This window comes from Aedes albopictus, chromosome 3 (genome assembly GCF_035046485.1).
Source record: "Aedes albopictus strain Foshan chromosome 3, AalbF5, whole genome shotgun sequence".
Taxonomy (NCBI): domain Eukaryota; kingdom Metazoa; phylum Arthropoda; class Insecta; order Diptera; family Culicidae; genus Aedes; species Aedes albopictus.
The window spans coordinates 387306544-387328379 of NC_085138.1; the positions used below are offsets into that span (position 1 = coordinate 387306544).

The window sequence follows — 21836 nt, forward strand, 5'->3', positions numbered from 1 at the left end:
TGCTGAATTTGAAGATCATTCCCAGATTCCGGTTAGCTTTAGACAGGATGTTCGTGTAGTGCTCGGTGAAATGTAGTTTTGCATCCAGGAGTACGCCTAAGTCCTTTACAGTATTCACCCTCTGTAGCGTTTCGCCTTTCATCGTGTAGTTCCATGTTAACGGTTGTACTTTTCTGCTAAATGAGATAACCATACATTTCCGTACGCTGATGGTCAAAGAGTTGCGTTTGCACCAATCCACAAACATATCCACTATCCGTTGAAGTTCTCTGCAGTCATCAATAGATTTCACAGCTATGAATATCTTAAGATCATCGGCATAAATTAGCCTATTCTAACGTTTGTCTGTTTTCAGAGAGCTCATTCCAATAATTCAGAGTTCACTCTACCAGCAAGCAATCGAAAGTCTAAACCGCTTCAAGGAAAAGTGCTGCCCAAGTGAGATGATGAAACATATCAATGAAGCGTTCGAGTTGGTCAACGATGCCAGCCGACAGTACGGTAGGTTTCCTCCGAATCAACACTAATCACCTTCACAATCTCACACTTCTTTTTATCTCCCGACAAATCCCCCGAAACAGACTCCACGTTCAGTATTGCAGCGGATAGCTTACTGGAGCTGGCCATCCTGCTCATCATCAAAGCCAACATACCTCAACTGGGGGCGGAAATAAGCCTGCTGGAAGACCTGATGCAGAACGATGCCTACGGAGGGGACTACCACAGCAGCACCCAGAACGACTACTGTCTTACCACGCTGAAGGCGTCCTACCAGCATATCATTAGCGATAACTTCTTCGTCAATAAAATTTTCGACGGAGGAAGTCCGTAAAACGGAGTTGGAAATTGCATGCTCTGTTAGCGGAGTCCTATAATATACTAGTTTGTTTTGTGTCGAAAATACTCTGTGATTTGTACGCCATTCCCTGTACAAGAACGCCACGAGTCTGCTTAGGTAGGTTTGGTTTTTTAAAGTAAGGTTTTCAAGTCGACCATAATTTTGCTCATAGTTTTTTTTATTTTGCTTTTTATTTTTAAAGAAACTAAAAGCAATTGTTCGTGAAAAGTACTACTTCATGAAAATATAAAGAAATATTTATGCAATGTTTAGTGTTGATATCGATTGAGATGCTTTAAAAAAAATAAAAAAGATGCGATTTCCTGCTATTACCAGTGAAAAAATAAAAGTTATTTATGTACGAATACTATATATACAAATATTTTTTATACAATGAAAGAAACCCAATCAAGCGTATGTCTATTGTAGTAATACCCTGTAATACCCTAGCTTTATCAAATGTTCGTTCATTGCCTTCGCCCTTTATCTGTCAGTACAAAAACTACAATCCCTTCTCCCGGATAAAAACTAACCATAGGGTGTATGGTAATAGTAGTTTACGCAACAAGGTGTAGAATGACGATTTTTACAGCACGAGTAGTACATTTATCCAACGAGGCTTGCCGAGTTGGATGATTACGACGAGTGCTGGAAAAATCGAGTTCTGCACCGAGTTACGTACAACGTTTTTTGCAATTTCATAGATTACCCTTGAGGATAGTTTTTAACAAAACTTTTTCATCAAACTGCACACTAGGGCAATTCAGACTTTAAACATGTCAAAAACTCAAAGCTCCCATATGTTCATTACAATCCTTGGTGCAAAACTAGAGTGCTGTCAAATTTTCAGCCATTTCGGTGGTGATTTAATGGTGGCCCAAAAGCAAAATAGGTTTATATGGGAATTACCATGGCGAATTTTTAAAAAAGGTTCTCCACGCTGTAGAGCATCAATTCATGGATGACGTCATAGGGTCAAAGCCGAATTGAATTCTTCAGACCTCAATGATGAATGTTGCCGAAGACCGCAATTCGTTTCGACTCACGAGACAGAAATTATTAATCAATTATCGTCCATGCATGTTTGAACAGAAGACCACAGCTCGATCGACACGCTTGACACGCAATCATGCGTGTTACCTTCTTGCACACCTTGCAGGACATCGTGTATGAAGATGCGCATGCGAGTGAGAATTTGTTTAATAACTTTTTACCCGATTGTCGAAATAAGTTCCGGTCTTCGGCAACATTCATCATTGAGATCTGAAGAATTCAATATGGCTTTGACCCTATGACTTCATCCATGTGTTAATGCTGTACAGCACGGAGAACCTTTTTTGAAAATTCTGCATAGTAATTCCCACATAAACCTATTTTGCTTTTGGGCCACCATTAAACCACCACCGAAATGGCTGAAAATTTGACAGGACTCTACTGCCGTGAATCGCATATTTGTCCCATTTGCATAGGAATTCCAGCAAAGATGGGACTGATATGTGATTCACGGCAGCCTAGTTTAGTACCAAGGATTGTAATGAACATATGGGAGCTTTGAATTTTTGACTTGTTTAAAGTCTGAACTGCCCTACTGCACACTGATGTTCATAGCCATGTTTAAGAAAATTTGAACATAACAGGTTATACTGTGCAGTTGTCACAATTAAAAAAAAAACCCGATTTAATCCACCTATGGTGAACAGAACCCTTCTTACACTTATTAAAATTATTGTTGTATTATTTGTATTTAACATATTTGTTTTGTGTAATTTACCAAAAGTTTTAGAAAATATTGTGGATTTGGCATCTAGTGGATTGGTTTCCTAAATAGCATCATGGACCATGGACTAAACTACCAGAAATGCCAGACACTTCCTAGAGTCTTGTATGGAATGTTTAAAAAATAGCTTACATATTCTGGAATTTTGTATCTTTTATTAACTGCCAAAATATCTTGAATCGATTAACAAATGGGTAAGAAAATCAGCGAGACACAATATATCTTAATCAGTCAATTAAATTAGCTCCGAAGTACTTGGTATTCATGGTTATGGTGTAAAAACGACAAAAATGATATATCTACTAAGTTAATCAGTTTTGGCATTAGCTAGTTATTTTGACTGTCTGGTTCTTCAAAGCTTTCATTTAACATATTGTTAGTTTCCATAAAATTCCTGTGTATTTGTAATTTGTTATTCATAATTTTGTTGAAAACAATAACCTGCTAGTATACACTTTGTATGAGGTCAGCATCATTTATTTAAAAAGAGACTGGTCAAAAACAAATGCAAGATAACAAGTGAATATAATAAAAAAAAAGAATTTATTGAAATACTCTTCGTAAGATATCTCAGTAATCAAATGTCGAATCGAAATAAAATTGCAGGGTCTTATACAAGCATATTGTAGCGTTCATTTGGGGCATAGAGAACCCAAAACGGTTGACAGACGGCTGAGATATTTATTATGGTACCCTTGGCCAAAAATCTCTCAAAGAGTTAACCTGTATTACTCCTAAGTACTATTTGAAAGATATCTCGGTAACCAAATGTCCAATCCTAATGAAATTGTATAGGGCTCTACTAGAATGTTGTAGCTTTTATTTGGTGCCAGGATAACCGAAATCGGTTGACAGACGGCTAAGATATTCATTATGATACTTTTGGTCAAAAATCTCAAAAGGTTTAGTTGTATAAATCCGAAGTACTCTTCGAAAGATATCTCTGTAACCAAATGTCCAATCGAAATAAAATTTCTGGGAGATCTACTAGGGTGATGTAGCTTTCATTTGGTGCCAAGGGAACCCAAATCGATTGACAAACGGTCGAAATATTTATTATGATACACTTGGTCAAAAATCTTAAAAAGTTTAGAAGTATGACTCATAAGTACTCTTCGAGAGATATCTCGGTAACCAAACGTCCAATCGAAAAAAAATTCAATAGCGTTCTACTAGGATGTAGTAGCTTTCATTTGCTTCCAAGAGAACTTAAATCGGTTGACAGACGGCTGAGAAACGTGCGTGACTTTTTTTTGTAACGCACATACACACACACACACATACACACATACACACACACACACACACATACAGACATTTGCTCAGTTCGTCGAGCTGAGTTCATTGGTATATGAGACTCGGCCCTCCGGGCCTCGGATCGAAAGTCGGTTTTTTGAGCGATATTTATACCCTTCTTATGGGTGTAAGAAGGGTAAAACGTCCAGAAAGCATCAAGAAGTTGACCAAAACTGAAAACAGTGCTGTAATGGTTCATTACGCAACGCAAATCAGTGCTGTAATGAACCATTACAGCACTGTTAATTTGGTGTGGGAAAGTAGGCCTTTTCCTGTCAGATTTGCGTGAGGTAAAACAGCCTACTACGATGAGAAATTGCAAAAAAACCATTCCTGCACCATACTGTGTACCAGCTTCAATAAAGTGTATTGTAATAGAATGGTTCGCTAAAAGCTGTGCACTTTGTAGCTACAGGTAGCTACTATACATTTACACCCGATATTTATGTCACAATATACCGGGATACTTTAAATAACTGGGATAGGTAAAATTTTCACTTTTCAAAAAATGTTCAACTCGCTGTAACTTTTCGAAGAAGGCATCAAATATTCTAAAATTTTTACTGTGAGTTGATCAACTAGTATATCAGTGTATCAGTGGTCAAAATTTGGAAAAGATCGAGCCATTCTATACGAAGTTATAAAGGTTCTAGAAAAAGGTATAATTATCCGATAGCCAACTTTGAGCTGTTTTATCTCCGGATTCAATTAACCGAATGCAATGAAATTTTGATCATTTATGACTTATATAATGAACTACCATCAAAACTTTTGGCTAAACTTAAAATTCTTTACACGAAACAAAATTACTACGATTGGATTATTTTTCTAATATAACACCAATTTATCCAAAACTTCATCATCGTTTCAAAATTTGAGATAGTAATTATAGTTCATTTAAATTCCCTCTAATTGACTTAAATATGAATATATTTTGAAAGGAAGTAACAAAATAACTGGCATTAAATTGAAAAAGTAATGGGATGCATATAAAAAATAGATAAATTTACTAAAAAAAACACAGAATAAATCAAACCGCCATAATTTTTTTTTTCTTATTAATAATTTCAAATTAAGTACCCTGTTTTTCAAAGCATAAATGATCAAAATTTCATTGCATTCGTTTCATTGAATCCAAAGATACAACAGCTCAAAGTTGGCTATCGGATAATTATACATTTTTCTAGAACCTTTATAACTTCGTGTAGAATGGCTCGATCTTTTCCAAATTTTGATCACTGATACACAACTACAGATCAACTTACAGTAAAAATTTGAGAATATTTGATACCCTTTTCGAAAAGTTACAGCGAGTTGAACATTTTTTGAAAAGTGAAAATTTTACCTATCCCAGATATTTTGAGTATCCCCTGTATTATACTGTTTTTCTTACGTTTGAACCTGTTTGAACTATTCACTTTCCGAAATATTATTTTACCGTGCATTTTTAATTATTTATTCAGTTTTAGATTTTTTCCGCGCTTTGTTTTGTTGATGTTCGTGACTTTTTTATGCAAAGGAAAGGAAAGAGAAAAAAGTGAATAAGTTGAATTGACACATCTATTTAAAGTCAAACAAATGTTTAAATAAGTGGTAAACCAGGTGCCCTAAGCTGTCCTAAGGACTCCCAAGGGCGTAGCCAGCTTTTCGGTCAGGGGGGGGGGGGGGGGGGGTGGTGCAAGCACCCTTAGTAAAAATGTACCTACTAGCTTTTATAACTAAACGCAACACGATGGAAATGAATATAATAACATTATTTTCTAAAAGCTTTATTTAACCCTTAACCCTGTTGTATTTTGTACAATACGTCAACAAAAACTCGCCTGATCTACACAAATCAACGTGGTGCTGGTAATTTCTGGAAGATTAAGGATTTTTAATTACTCGTGCAATATTTTGCTCTGATTTTTTTTTGTCAATGTCTACAAAACATTCACCAGAAATTATAGCTGAACTCTTTTGGAAATTACGAACTCTTTTGAGGATAAACCTAGAATTTCCGGGTTCCTGTATGCTTCCATTTATCTTCCAATACTATTTGCTGGAGAAAATCCTACAGAATTTTTTGAATTTTTGAATTGCAGAAGGAACTCCTGTACAAATTTCAAAAAATAAACCTGTACGAATTCCTGGAAAAATTATGGGAGGGATACCTAGTGAAATTTCTGAAGAGATCTCATGAGGAAATCGTAGATAAATCTCTGGAGGATTCCCTGGAGGAAATTCTGGAGAAAATCCTGGAGGAATTCTGGACGGAATCCCTAGTAAAATTTCATAAGAAATGTCTTTAAAAATTCATATATGAAATCTTTGACCTTACCTTACCGGTCAGGCTAAGGCCGGGGTGGCCTCTGCTGTACATAGTAGCCGCCTCCATTCCACTCGGTCCATGGCAGTTTGTCTCCAGTTCCGCACTCTGCGTAGGGTCCGCAGATCGTCCTCCACTTGGTCGACCCACCTAGCTCGCTGCGCTCCACGTCTTCTTGTACCGGTCGGGTGACTCTCGAGAACCATTTTAGTCGGGTTGCTATCCGACATCCTGATGACGTGACCCGCCCACCGTAGCCTCCCGATTTTCGCGGTATGGACGATGGTTGGTTTTCCCAGCAGCTGATGCAGCTCGTGGTTCATTCGCCGTCTTTAAGTCCTGTCTTCCATCTGCACTCCGCCGTAGATGGTACGCAACTGAAACGTACGCAATACCTTCCGTTCGAAAACTCCAAGGGCGCCTTGGTCCTCTGCACGTAGGGTCCATTTCGTGCCCATAGAGGACGACCGGTCTAATCAACGTTTTGTAGATGGTTAACTTTGTGTTACGGCGATCTTTATTCGATCGTAGAGTTCTGCGGAGTCCAAAGTAGGCACGATTTCCTGTCACAATGCGCCTCTGAATTTCTCTGCTGGTGTCGTTGTCGTCGGTCACCAGTGAGCCCAAGTACACGAATTCTTCAACCGCCTCGATTTCATCACCGTCGATATGAATTCGGGGTGGCGGGCGCGGTGATTCCTCCCTGGAGCCCTTTGCCATCATGTACTTTGTCTTCGACACATTAATGACTAATCCGATTCGCCTGGCTTCACTCTTTAGTCGGATGTACGTTTCCGCCATCGTCTCAAATTTACGAGCAATAATATCAATATCATCGGCGAAACCAAGCAGCTGAACGGACTTCGTGAAAATCGTCCCACTCGTGTTTATCCCCGCTCTTCTTATTACACCCTCCAAAGCAATGTTGAACAGCAAGCACGAAAGACCATCACCTTGCCGTAACCCTCTGCGAGATTCGAAGGGACTCAAGAATGTCCCTGATACTCGAACTACGCACATCACTCGATCCATCCTCGCCTTGATCAACCGTTTCAGTTTATCCGGGAATCCGTATTCGTGCATAATCTGCCATAGCTGTTCTCGATCGATTGTATCATACGCCGATTTGAAATCGATGAACAAGTGATGTGTGGGCACGTTGTATTCGCGGCATTTCTGCAACACCTGGCGGATGGCGAACATCTGGTCCGTTGTAGCACAGAGAACAGACATCCAGGCTAGAACAAATTTCATTCGGAAAGTTGTGTAAAGATTTGAATCTTTACTTGAGTAAGGTTGCAAACCAATACACGATGATAACATTAACGCCACCAAACACCATATTGCCACAGTCAGTGGTGAATTGAAACATTTCAAGTGGTGAATTAAATTAGTATGGGAAAGTAACCGATTGCAGCGCCACGCTATTGCCACTTGTGTGACCGATTTCAAATGGTCGTTAAATTCCTTACACAGTTTCGGAACTGGACTTGGATGTCTGTTCTCTGTGGTTGTAGCGCGTTCACCCATAAATCCAGCCTGATATTGCTCCACGAACTCTCTTGCAATCGGTGATAGACGGCGGCATAAAATTTGAGAGAGTATCTTGTAGGCAGCGCTCAGTAGTGTGATCGCGCGGTAGTTCCCGCAATCCAACTTGTCGCCCTTTTTGTAGATGGGACACACGATACCTTCCATCCATTCCTCCGGTAATACTTCCTCCTCCCAAATCTTGGTAATGACCCAGTGTAGTGCTCTCACCAGTGCTTCTCCACCGTATTTTAGAAGCTCGCTTGGTAGTTGATCTGCTCCAGCGGCTTTGTTGAGGTGCTCATCGTAATGCTGCCGCCACCTCTCGACCACCTCACGCTCGCTCGTGAGAATATTCCCGTGATTATCTCGGCACATGTCGGCTTGTGGCACAAAGCCTCTGCGCGAGCGGTTCAGCTTCTCGTAGAACTTTCGTGTGTCCTTAGCGCGGTACAGCTCTTCCATCGCTTCGCGATCTCGTTCTTCCTGCTGGCGCTTCTTCATCCGGAAGACTGAGTTCTGCCTGTTCCGCGCCTGTTTGTAACGTGCCTCATTCGCTCTCGTACGGTGTTGCAGCATTCTCGCCCATGCTGCATTCTTCTCGTTTTTCAACTGTTCACATTCGCCGTCGTACCAGTCGTTTCTGTGATTCGGAGTCGCCAAGCCTAGTGCTGTAGCCGAGGTACTACCTACGGATGTCCCTCCAGCCATCTTCAAGTGTAGCTGCGCCAAGCTGCTCTTCCGTTGGTAGGGCCATTGCTAACTGCTGCGCGTAGTCTTGAGCCACTTCTACGTTACGAAGTTGTTCGATGTTCAGCCGCGGCGTTCGACTTCGACGCGTGGTAATAACTGTCGAAAGTTCTGAGCGCATGCATCAGCAACTAAGTAGTGATCCGAATCTATATTCGCACTGCGGTATGTGCGGACGTTGGTTATATCTGAGAAGAATTTACCGTCGATTAGAACGTGGTCGATTTGGTTTTCTGTTTGATGGTCGGGTGATCTCCAGGTGGCTTTGTGGATATCTTTGCGGGGGAAGAAGGTGCTTCGGACTACCATACCACGTCACGCGGCGAGCAACCATCGTATGTTTGCTCTAACTGCGCGTAGAACGCTTCTTTCTCGTCATCGGGTCTCCCTTCGTGTGGGCAGTGGACGTTGATGATGCTGTAGTTGAAGAAACGGCCCTTAACTCAAACTCTCAACATGCACATCCTTGCGTTGATCGGCTGCCACCCGATCACACGTTGTCGCATCTTGCCCAACACTATAAATCCTGTTCCCAGTTCATTGGTGGTGCCACAGCTTTGCTAGAAGGTAGCCGCTCGATGCCCGCTTTTTCAGACATTCTGTCCAGTCCAACAAAGTTCCTGCAACGCCACGATGTCGAAGTTGCGGTCGAAGTTGTAGTTCGTCGTAATTTATCCTGTCACATCCTGCGAAACCTAGTGACTTGCAATTCCATGTTCCAAGTTTCCAATCGTAGTCCTTATTTCGTCGCGTGGTTTTTTGCCGATTGTATCGAGTCGTATTTTCTCCTATGTTATTCGCAATGGGGATTTTTACGGGTGGCTTATTGGGCCTACGCCAACACTCCTGTCTCGCCGGAGGGCCATCGTGCCAGTTCTGTTTAACGTCCCAACCAACACTGGGACGACCACGCTGATGGGGCTACCACCTTGGATCTAGCTGGGCGTGGTGCAGCGTTTCTTACTCAGCCGCTGGATGCCAGAACAGACGCTGTTTGAGCCGCACCTCCTTGGTGAACAAACGCTCGAATCGTACCTCCTCAATCTAGCTGAAGTCAGAAAAACAACAAATGAAATCTTAGAACTGGGATAGAATCGACTGTATGGTACAATTAACTATTTTTGGCTACGCAGTCATAAAATAAACAAACGACGTTATTTATTTGCCCAACGTTTCGACACGGAGTTTGTGTCTTCATCAGGGAGTAAATCTTTGTGTCGTTATTTGTCCTATGTTTCGTCTAACTATAACTGTCGGATCACGCTGTTTTTGGTACATGACTTTAAAATTTCTGATTTTTCTCGCACAACTTGTACTGGTACCCCCTGAGGAAGACACAAACCCCGTGTCGAAACGTTGGGCAAATAAATAACGTCGTTTGTTCATTTTATGACTGCGTCGCCAAAAATAGTGAATTGAAATCTCAGAGAAATTTGTAAAGGAATCCTTGGAGGAATGCCTGTAGAAACTTCTGAGCAAATTCCCGGCGTAATTCCTGGAGAATTTCCTTGAGCAATTTTTTGGGTGAATTCTTGGAATTCCTAGGAGAATTCTGGAAGAAATTCCTGATGAAATCTCCAGAGGAACTCTGGGAGGAATTGCTAGAGAAATTTCTGAAAAAAAAATCCCTTAAGAAATTCCAGGAGGATTTCTTGAAAGAACCCTTGGAGGAATTTCTGGAGGATTCCCTGGTGGAATTTTTGGAAATACCCCTCGAAAAACTCGTGGAGAAATCCCTGAAGTGATTGCTGGAAGAATATCTGGAGGAATCCCTGAAAATTTCCTCAAAGTATTCCTGGAGAATTTCCTGAGAGAATCTCTGAAGAAATCCCAAGAGGATTTCCAGGAGAAATTCCTGGACGAATTGCTGGCATAATTCCTGAAGGATGCCAGGAATATTCCGGAAGAAATTCCTGGGGTATTTCCTGGAGGTATTCCGGAAGAAATTTCTAGATAACATCCCGGAGGAATAAATGGAGGAGTTCCTAGTGGTATTCCTGTGGAAATTTCTGGAGGAATCTCTAGAGGAATTCTTGGAAGAATTACTGGATGAATATCTAGAGAAATCTCCAGAAGAATTCTGAGAGATTTCTGTTTCTATTTCTGTTATTTTTCTATTTTTGAAAGAACCCTTTGAGAGATTCCTGGAGGAATTTCTAGTGGAATTGCAAGTGGAGTTCCTGGAGAAATTCTCGAATGAATTCCTGAAGGAATCCCAGGGGGTTTCCTTGAAGAAATCCCTGGAGGAATATCTGGAGGAATCCCTGGTGGAATACCTGGAGGAATCCCTGGAAAATTTCTGCAGGAATTCCTGGAGAATATTCTTGAAGAATTTCTGAAGAAATCTGTTCGAGCCCAGCAGGGTGAGTCGAACTGCAGCGGACTGTATCACTTTAGTTTTTGGGGGAAACACACGCGGGAGGAGCAAGGACTGGCAAGGGCCAATCCTCTGGGAACCGGAGGTCGAAAAATGGCGGAAACAACCTGGTTTGGCAAGGGCCAACAGGGGAAGAATCACTTCACGGGAGGGAACTTGGCAAGGGCCAATTCTTCGGTGGAAAAAGGTGATCAGGGCACTGACGACTACATTCTTAGCACTACATTTATTTTACTCTTCTTTCTCTCTTTCTCTCTATTACACTTCTGCTGCTGTCGGGTGCGCGCACGGCCGATCGGTTCGACGCTTCGAAAAAGACTGATTGTCGCCGCCGCTGATGCGGTGGCTTGAGGTGTAGTGGTGATAAAACAGTACTCCGCCGTCGTTGGTGCGCTGGCTCGAGTTTGGGTTTTACTTTAGCAAAATGTGGTAGTGGTAGTGGTTCAACTTCCGACGGTAGTCGGAACAAAATCTCTAGAGGATTTCCTGGAAGAATCTTTGGAGAAACTTCTGGAGGATTTCCTGAAGGAATCTTCATAGAATTTCCTGAAGAGATTTTTCATGGAGAAATCTCTGGAGGAATCCCTTCAAAAGGGAAATCCCCTGGAGGAATATCTGGAGGAATCAGGAAGCAATTCCTGATAAAATCTCGGGAGAAATTCCTGGATAAATACCTAGAAGAATTGCTGACTTAATTTCTGAAAGATGACCAGGAACAATTCCTGGGGTAGTTCCTGATGAAATTACTGGGGTTATTCCTGGAGAAACTCCTGGATAAAATCCTGGAGGAATTACTAGAGGTACTTCTTTGGGAATTTCTGGAGGAATCTCTAAGAGAAATTCTCGGAAGAATTACTGGATGAATTTCTGGAGAAATTCTGGGAGAATTCTATTTCTATTCTATTATTTTTCTGTTTCTGAAATCCTGCAGGAATTTCTAGCGGAATTTCTGGAGGAATTCTTTGATAAAACCTTGAAAGAATGCCTGAAGGAATCTCTGGGGAATCCTAGAAGCAGTTTGTGAAGAAGTCCCTGGGGGAATCCCCGAAAAATTACTGATGGTATTCCTCCAGGAATTTCCTGGAAGAATTTATGAAGAAATCCCTAGAGGATTACCAGGCAGAATCCTCTGGAGGATTTCCTGGAGGAATCCCTGAAATATTCCTGAGGGTGTTCCTGGAGCATTTTCTGGAAGAATTTCTGAGAAAATCTCCAGAAGAATTTCTGGAAAAATTCCTGGAGAAATTGTTGACATAATTTCTGAAGGATGTCCCGGAGCAATCCCTGGATCAATTCCTAGAGAAATTTCTGGAGGAATTCCTGATGAAATTCTTGGGGTAATTCCTGAAGAAATTCCTGGAATAGTTCTTGGAAACATTTCTGGATAAAATCTTGGAGGAATTGCTGGAAATTCTCCTTTGGGAATTGCTGGCGGAATCCGTGAGGGAATCTCTGGAATTCCTTCAACAACTTCTGGATGAATTTCTGGGGGAATCTATGGAGAAGCTCTGGGAGAAATTTCTGAAAAAAAATCCCCTGAAAATTCACGGAGGGATTTCAAGAGACATCCTTGAAGGAATTCCTGGAGAAATCTCTGGAAAAATCCCTGAAAAAATTCCTGGACGAGTTTTAGCGGAATTCCTAGAGAAATATCTGTAGCGATTCCTGGAGGGAAAACTGGAAGATTTCTTGGTGGAACTTCTGGAAAAAATCCAGAAGGTATTCCTAGAAAAAAACCCTGGAGGAATTTCTGAAGCAATCTCTAATTTATGATGGTGTTCCTTGATTAATTCCTGGTGTAATTCCTGGAGAAATCCCTGAAAAATTCTTGAAGGTATTCCTGGAGAACATTCTTGAAGAATTTCTGAAGAATCCCTAGTGGATTACCTGGAAGAATCCTTGGAGAAACTTCTGCAGGATTTCCTGGAGGAATCTTCAAAGAATTTCCTGAAGAGATTCCATGGAGAAATCTCTGGAGCAATCCCTTAAGCAATTCCTGATGGAATCTCATGAGAAATTCCCGGAGAAATACCTAGAGGAATTGTTGACCTAATTTCTGCAAGATGTCCAGGAGCAATTCCTAGAGAAATTCCTGGAGAAATTCTTAGAAGAATTCATGTAGAAATTCCTGGGGTGATTCCCAGATAAGTTTCTGGAGAAATTCCTGGATAAAATCCTGGAGAAATTCCTAGAGGTATTCCTTTGGGAATTTTAGGAGGAATCTCTAGAAGAATTTTTGAAAGAATTACTGGATGAATTTCTTGAGGAATTCTGGGAAATTTCCATTTTTATTCTATTATTTTTCTATTTCTGATCCCTTGAGAAAACTCCGGAGGAATTTCTAGCGGAATTCTTGGATAAATCCTCGAAGGAATTCCTGAAGAAATCCTTGGAGGAATCCTAGAAGCAGTTTGTAAAGAAATTCCTGGGGGAATCCCTGAAAAAAAAGCTGATGGTATTCCTCCAGGAATTTCCTGGAAGAATTTATGAAGAAATCCCTAGAGGATTTCCAAAAATAATGTTCAGAGGAACTTCTGGGGGATTTCCTGGAGGAATCTTCGGAGGATTTCCTGGAGGAATCCCTGAAAAAATCCTGAGGGTATTCCTGGAGAATTTAGCTGTAACGGATTCTGTCGAGGCTGATGGTCTATGTCTATACCGAGAAACCCGATGACTCTGGTCTCTCGGATAACCAGTTCGGTTTCCGGAAGGATCGCTATTAGAGATGTAACCAAAACGGCCGAGAGAGCGCTCCAAAAGAAGCGAACAGAAATCCGCTATTGAGCGGTCATCACGTTGGACGTAAAGAATGCGTTGAACAGTGTCAGCTGGGCTGCAATCAAGTGCACCATACACCACTACAAGTTGAGTGGCCCTCCTTCCCATCCAGGAGTCCAACGAGTAGTCTACAGTACTAGCCAGGACCCAAGTTTCCAACCCGTGGAACCACCTCTAGGGTATCTGATCAACAGATTTTCTCATTCTTAAAAAACAAACCCTTCTGTTGAGAAAAGCTGGATATTAAAACGCAACTATTGCTGAGTTTTTGAGTTCGAATGGAAAAACAGTAGTCATTAGGTACTAAAGCCATTGAGAAATCAAGGAAGGTGATACGAATTGAATGGAATACTTAAGTGTCATCGTTTAGTCAGGGCTCATGTGATATCTAGGCATTACCACTATCAGTTTTGAATTCAGATTAATGAATTAGTTCAAAAATAATTTTCAACCAAAAAAGAAATTGGCAACAAAAAGTGAACTGACTAAACAAAACAAACAAAATTCATACTGATCAAATGAAATATATTATAACGCATTTTTCTTCAAGTTTCCAGTTGTGCTTAAATACATAAATGCTTAAATAAACAAAATAAAAAAATAATATTTGATTCTTTGCATCTTTTCTCTCGTTCTAAACAATATGAAAGGGGCCATATCTGTGTGTGTGTTGTGTATTGTGTGTGTTTGCTCAAACCGATAAGTTTCTCTTCTCTTTTTTCTTACAGATTTCTTTCCGCTCTTGGTATCTTTTCCAAACCAATTTTCTCACTTTGAGAGCAGTGCGCAAAGCATCTGTTGTGTGTGTGGGATCCAACCAAAGCTTCGCGCACCGAACAATGACCAAACCAATTGCGGTTTGATTACATAATTTTGAATCATCTTTTGACTACTTATGATTAGATTCCTAGCGTATTCTAATTATGGGAGTAAGGGGGTGTTGTGTTTTGGGGAAGATAAATCTATAAGGTTATCTGTTTTAAACGGTACGATCTTAAGGTTTTGTGGTGTTTTAAATAAAATAAGAATATTTATAGTTAAAACTAGTTTCACAAAAGTACTGCAATTCGCTTTCCGATTGGTGGTTCTTTTGAACACTTCTGTTTTTTTGGTAGCAGATTTCCAATTGTTGCCATGCTCTCCAATATTCTATAAGCTGAAAATACACTTTGTGCAAATATCATTTCACTTTTAAATACTTCAAATCTTTGAGAAACTGAAAAGGGGTTCAAAATTTAAAACAACCTAAATAGAAGCTGACAGCTTGAAAAGAAAATTCTAACGCTAAAAACAACTAAGGAAAAGAAGCCATTCGAACGTACGTTCATGCGTTCCGATCGATTGTGATTGCTTTTGTTATTCGCTCGCTCACGATCACTCAAATGTTCGTTCGTTCACTCATCCGATCAATTCTGTGCATTCTCCGATTGGTAATGCGTCGCAAATGAAAAACACATTCTTTTGATTAATAATCTTTTTTTTTTCTCTTTTTTACGAAAATTTGTCCCATGACTTTATTATGATCTATTACTATCATGATTTTGTTTTGTTTTTGCTGCTTATCAATTTACTTTTGCTGCTTGCCGCAGTACACATGCACATATGTATATAAATTCACGCTCGCACTCTCACACTTCCATTGCGGCCACTCTCGGCACACAGTTCCATATAACTACTACACTTACAAATTGGGTTCCTACGGCTGTACGACACGTGGTAGCAGACTCACACCGATATTGTACACGCTCCCTCGAACGAAGCGATGAGTGCGTGAGTTCCGGATGGGTATGTTGTGTGTGTATGTGTGAGTGTGCAAGGTCTGTATATCAAATCGCTTGCTTTGTTTTATTTTGCTTTGTTTTTTTTTTCATCCTTGATCTAGTATGGTACAAATTTTACATACATTTTGTTTGCAGTTATTAAAATACACAATATGTGATTTGATTTGTATAATTTAGCTTATGTCAATGTATTGTTATTAGTTGACGTACTTGATTTTGCTAGGTTCTATTACGTCTGCCCGAACGCTCTCCTTCCGAATTCTTATGTTTCGGAAGATACGTTTTCTTCAAAAAGCTATTCTCTCGAAAATGTAATTTTTCTGAATATTGAATGAAACTTTTGAGTTCAATAGTGACAAAATGCCAGAACATTATGTTTTATAAGAGCCATCTTCAAGGGTGCTAACTAACAAGCATGTTTTCTGTCAGAAATCAAACAAACGACTATCAGTAGAGATGGTAGGGTAGCGAGCCACTTGGGCAGTAGCCGGTATTTTGGACACTTTTCGCTATAACTTAGTCAATTCCAAACCAACTGACTTGAAATTTTGTTCACGGCTAGATACTCTATGTATCTCACCGCGTTCCAAAAATTGTATCAATTGGTTCAAAATTGTCTGAGTTATAGCAAAAAAGTGCCCAAAATAGGAGCCCTGTCGTGATGGTTCCACTTCCCTATTGTTACAAATAATGTTTGTATTTCAATATAAACGCAGCTATATTTCATTTTGAAGAAACAAATATCTACTGAAGTCTTACTACCAGATCTTATTCGTACAGTATTTCGTTTTGAGCCCTTAAAATTCATAAAAATGACAAAATCGGGGAAATACTTTTTGAGATACCGACCATCGGCAAAATTTTCGGGAACCGTCTCACTAACATTCCTCTACTACGATATACTTGCAGCACTTCGATCTTCATTTCCGTATGTGTATATAAAAAATATACTTAATTCCTTCGATTTCACTGTATGTGTTCACAATCTTCACTGTTCAATGGTTGCGGCTGTCACTACCACCACGCAATGTGTACTTACAAAAACCTGACGTGTAAAGGGGGAAAAACCCCCAGATTTTGCGGTTATTTGTCAAAAAGTCATCACGCTCTCACACGCGTTTACATACGCACACAGATGCATTCTGTCGGCCGTGAACGACACGGTCGCCATTTTTTTTTAACGTGTTCGCTCTCTGTGAGTTAGCGTGTGTGTGTGTGTTTAGATATCTCCGTATTACTACTAATGGGAACCGATTCGCTTGCTTCGATCGAAACAAAAACAACTGAAGCGAAACACGCGCTGTTTTAGCTAAATGCATCAAAGTAAAACAGAAACAATTATTCCTATTAGGTATAAACAACGACTTCACTGATCTTGGTTTTGTTGAAGAATTTAGTTTTGGGGACAAAGGTTAATGTTGCGATTTGAAAGATTACTTGGACCAGGTTTTTTTTCCTTTCTCACGATAGAGGTAGTAGTAGTAAGTGTGGTAGAAAAATAGCTAGTAGTAGAATTAGTAATATTTTTTGTGTTGTAATAATATGGGTAATAGCAATCACCTTCGCCTCAATTCGCGTAGATTTGGTGTTCCGTTTTGGAGGAATACGGCTTCCTTTGAGTAATTTTCCATACCTATTTTTTACTGCTTAAAGGTTTCTAGACAAAGTTTTACACTGCTTCAAAAGTTGATGTTTTGTGAACATTTTGTTAAGTTTTGATTCAATTGAGTTTGTAAGGATGTTGAAAATCCTGACGTTTTTTAGCTATCTACTTGCTGCAGAATGGATTGCGTTGCGATTAGTTTTGTATCAATTTCCCTAATAGATTCGACTAGTGGTCGTTATGTATCGCGTGAAATTTGTATTTTTGCTGGCGAAACGTAGGTGGTGGATTGAAAAATGCATTATTTTTGCTCCGAAGATGTTTTGTAAAGATTTGAGCGTAGCTTTTGATGATATTTTAGGGATTCTGTTGGCATCATTTGAGAAATTATTAACAATGCTAATTAGAGAATTATATAAGACATCTTCTGGGATCTCCAGATAGCCTAGTGGTTAAGGCTATGGATCGCCAATCCGGAGACGGCGGGTTCGATTCTCGTTCCAGTCGGGAAAATTTTCTCGACTCCCTGGGCATAGAGTATCACTAAGAACACTAAGTTGAAAAGTGACAGGCCAAGTTCTAATGCGAACGTCGAGCCATAAAGAAGAAGACAACTTCTAGAGTGGCATTTCTTATATTGTATGCTGCTCTATGAAGAATTGAAGTAATTAAAAAATGCGTCATTTTTTGCAAGCATGGGATTGTCCTGTGAAATCGGACATTTTCGACACAGTTGAGGTGCACAACTGGAAAGCAAATATGTGCTTTACAATCACTGTGTTATTACTAACTTGTTTCCTGTTTTCCAACTTCCTTGAGAAGATACAATTAGTCTAGTTTTGAGACTAATTTTATAAAACTTAGTAGAACTATCGAGCTCTGAGTTCGGCACAATCATCTTCTCACCGAACATCATCCAACGAAGAATATAATCATCCACGCAGCAATCATTTATCAAACCCCTCATTGTCATCCGCTAATCCTCCCCTAACCTTCCGAAGTTTGGCCATCTCTGTAAACGAAGCATCAAACATATGACTTCCTTCTTCTATAGGACTGGCTTTGTATACAAAGTGGTGATATGTACGATGATATACATTGTTCCCTCCTCCTCCTAACCGCTATCTATGATCCCTCTCTATTTGTCTGGTTCCTCTTGGTTTTGATTGCTCGCGGCATTCTTCGTTGGATGTTGTTGACATCTTCCAATCCACCACCTACTTTCGATCCAGGTTCTTTTCCGGCTTGATTTTATCATCTTCTTCGAGAGGCAGTGTATTATGGGCCCCCACAAACATGCTCTAACTCTGTTTTCAAACTTCGAATCCGCATCATTTTTTATTCATAAAACCACCCGAACATAACCTCACAAAGTTTGATTCTGGTTGTTCAGGTCTTTTACCAGGTCAACTGTTAAAAAACTCCTTTGTTCTCTTTTCTCTAATGTCGTTTTCGTTTTTGATTCAGTTCCAACCTGGGTTGGAACTGGATGAGTTTCAACCCCAACCCGACTTCGGATTCGCTTGTACTAAAGTTTGTTTGAGTTTGTTTGACGTTTGTTGGTTTACACATTTTCTGCCAATCCAGTTCCAACCCACACTGAAAAACAAGAAAACCCAAATTTGAGTATTTTTAAACTCACTTTTGAGTTCTTTTTTGCATCCTGTTTCATTCGCTCTCTTTATTGTTGTCAGAGAGTGAATAGCAAAACAACCCAACTTTGAGAGTTCGATGCGGGAAGCCAAAATTGAGTAAGTGGCACAGTACTGAAAGTTGAGTAATTTTAACTGACGGTTGAGTAAAAAGAACCTTGACTTTAGGTACTTTGGCCGTATACGCCTAAATCAAAGATATCCGATTAACAAGATGGCCTTGTGAGTGGGTTTTCCATACGAATCATAGGAAACATGTCTTTTTTGTGACTGTGCTGCCATGCATGGGAAAATATAGAACTATAAAGAAAAAAATCACATAGCATACTGAGATTTTTCTTGGAAAAAAGCGAGTGACAGTTGAATTGTTTTGAATTGTTTGATGAGGAATATAGCTCCTGCCGTGTTGTGATGATTAGGTTTAAAAGGTAGGTTTTTCGTTAAAAGCCGGATAAAAGCCTGTAAAATATTGGACCAGCCGATGATCGAGATGAACCTCATACGGCTGTTGACGAATTTCAAAGAGCGAAGCTGATGAATGGACTTCAAATGGTTTCAAGGGTTACAAGGCATCCCTCTTTGGAATATTTCGCTACAAAACTAAACCAATTATAAGGTGAAATCATTTACGATTTGTTGCGTGACAAATAATAGGGAAGAGTCGAACCAGCCATGGCTGAAAGTCTTTAAATTAAAGACAAATCAATCAACACATAATGGGAATACTATTACCTGGTTTTTATTGATTAAGGTTTTCGAAAAACTATCCGTCTCCGCCTCGAAATACGTCCAGTATTAAACATTTTGGTCGGACTATGACGGAGATGCTCAATGGAACTACTGGAATACTTATGCGTAGGCCCATGATATTAAATTATTTTTATTTTTTCATATGTTAAACATAATAAACTATACAGACTATACACAAAAAGTTTGTGAAAATATATTTTCTTTTGGCTTTAATTCATTATTATATTCAGAAACGTTCATTATTCATAAATTTGTACTCCTGAGCACTTAGTGCCTACATTAGTTGTACTTTCTGGACTTCCTGTAGTAAACTACGTGTGGTGATAAAAAGAGCACAATGCACTCTGGTGTCTCTCTAGTGGGATTGCTTCCACATTGTTTACTGGGAAGCTACAGATTGTCCGCCGCACTGTTTCCAGCCTGGCAATTCCAGGTCGATCCAGGCTTAGTACCTAAGAAGCATTTGGAAGCACATCTCTCCGTCTTATTTCAAAGTCGTTGCTGGGTTTATTGTCATCATGGCCTGGCGGAAAGTCTAGCATAATGCCTAAAATGATTTTCAAACAACGATATTTGTATTAATATTATTAAATTTGTACAAATGATGGAAAGTTACAAACCTTTTTCCACCACAGAGAGCACAAACGGTTGACAACAAAAAAAAAACAATGCCGTTTATTAGCAACTCTCGGTTAGCAACAGCCAAACGCAAGGCATACTTACCCTTATCCCACTATTTTGATTCTATATTCTTCCGCAAGCTTACTGATGGCGCTGCAATTGTGCTTCCAGTTTATCATTGAAGTTGAGGGGGTCTGCCTAAATGCAAACTACCTACCTAAACATCGACTCCAGCAACTCAAAATTGGCTTCCCGCACGCAACCTCGAAGTTGGGTGGAATGAACTCACTTTTGGGTACTTTCGTTTTTCCGTGCAGGTTCAAAAACGAATTCGACATAAGTATGGCAAACATCGAAACTTACGTGAGTTTTATGAAATGTCAGCGGATTCAAAGTTTGACCAACCATAGGTTGCATCATCCGTGAAGGCTGCAGTATTACAGAAACCAAGCAACAACAGTGCGTTGGTAGATATCCCTTCCTATTCGAAACTCAAATTCTGTAGAAAAAGCGTAGCCAAATTGGATTCATTCGCCTCAAAATCATACATTCATTAGGTACATGTACATACATACTACTGTTTCGTGGTATATAAATTATTTTAGTTTTGCCTAACCCATTCCAAATTTGTTGCTGTTTTTCTCAATATAAAAACCCTCCTAATGTTTTGAAGTAATTTGTTGCACATAAATCGCTTTGCCATATACTTTGTTTCTCGCAAACAAAAAAAACCTGTGTTTAACGGCACTGTACTGTGTTAAATTAGTTTGATTTAATTTAAAATTCGTTTTTAAAATAAAAAAAAAAAGTAAACATCGGATAAAAACTGCATTCAACGCATTCCGCGTTAAAGTAATCATACGATTTTGACGAACATTCGCTGCCAATGTTACGTATTGTTGACGTCGGTCGAATTATTGGACTGTTGCTGCTGTGATTGTTGCAGCTGATGATGGCTCGATTGCAGCTGGTTCTGGCTGGATTGATGCTGCAGGGACGACTGCAGCTGCGACTGCGAACTGGAGTTACATAATACGGTATATACAGAGTCCACCTTACTTAGCTTCTCAAACAACGGTATTAAATCTAACAGTTCCGAATCGCTGGTGTCGTCGAACCATGATTTCACTGGCACCTGGGGTTTCGGATGTTGTAGGAGGGAAGGAACAAGAAAAGGCATTCTAGATTAGTTGAAATTCTGATGATAGATGGTAGAATACCTAAACAGGCTAAGAGGCAGCTTGAATAGAGGTTAAAATTTTATATGTTTAGCAACTAAATAATGAAAGTTGGTGGGGCTGGCTCACCGACACTTCCGGTCCGCTTTAGTGCTTTATGCATCATTGTGGCCAGGTGTTGCTCTAGTTTTTCCAACTGTATTGTAAAGCATGAGCGGTGATCCTTGGCATTCTTGTGTAAATTGGGGTAGGTACTCGAAATGCTGATCGATCACCGATTATTGCTGGCAGATGCAGTGGAAAGTTTGTCTTAATACGTATCAATCGTCTCTGACAAACGAGAAAAACTGACTTCACTGATTACCTGTCTCTGAGCCAAATTTGGTATAGAGTCTTCAGTCTCCGATTAATCGCTTCATGTTTGATGGAGGTTTTTAATCCAATGGGTTACATAGCCGCTATCCGAATGAAGAGAGTAATGTTCCGCGTAATATATCACAAATCGAAAGAGGTACGGTGCATTACGTGGAGCGGATATACTGAATTGGGTACCAGACCAAGTCCCTGCTGGGTGGCGCTAAATAGGTGAGCCATAGA

General features: G+C 40.0%; 2 protein-coding genes and 1 long non-coding RNA gene across 6 annotated transcripts in view; 1 reads left to right on the forward strand and 2 right to left on the reverse strand.

The window, feature by feature from the left end:
- The window catches only part of LOC109400976 (alsin homolog), a 125984-nt gene extending 124774 nt beyond the window's left edge, over positions 1-1210 (forward strand). The window contains exons 9-11 of one of the 2 annotated variants that reach the window (XR_009998608.1): positions 356-501; positions 582-955; positions 1041-1210. Coding sequence is in view for 1 of the 2 variants with exons in the window: in XM_062855918.1 (XP_062711902.1) it covers positions 356-501; positions 582-832 (397 nt within the window). In the remaining variant the exon portion in view is untranslated. Of the gene's footprint in view, positions 1-355; positions 502-581 lie in introns of both variants that reach the window. The other variant, XM_062855918.1, reaches the window with a different exon arrangement.
- Positions 1-21836, reverse strand: part of LOC109399656 (phosphatase Herzog) — a 335043-nt gene that overhangs the window by 68167 nt on the left and 245040 nt on the right. The window lies entirely within an intron of this gene.
- Positions 14163-20391, reverse strand: LOC134289680 (uncharacterized). The gene is made up of 2 exons (XR_009998611.1): positions 20061-20391; positions 14163-19987 (listed from the first exon to the last, which is right to left on the reverse strand). It is a non-coding gene; the product is annotated as an uncharacterized LOC134289680 (long non-coding RNA).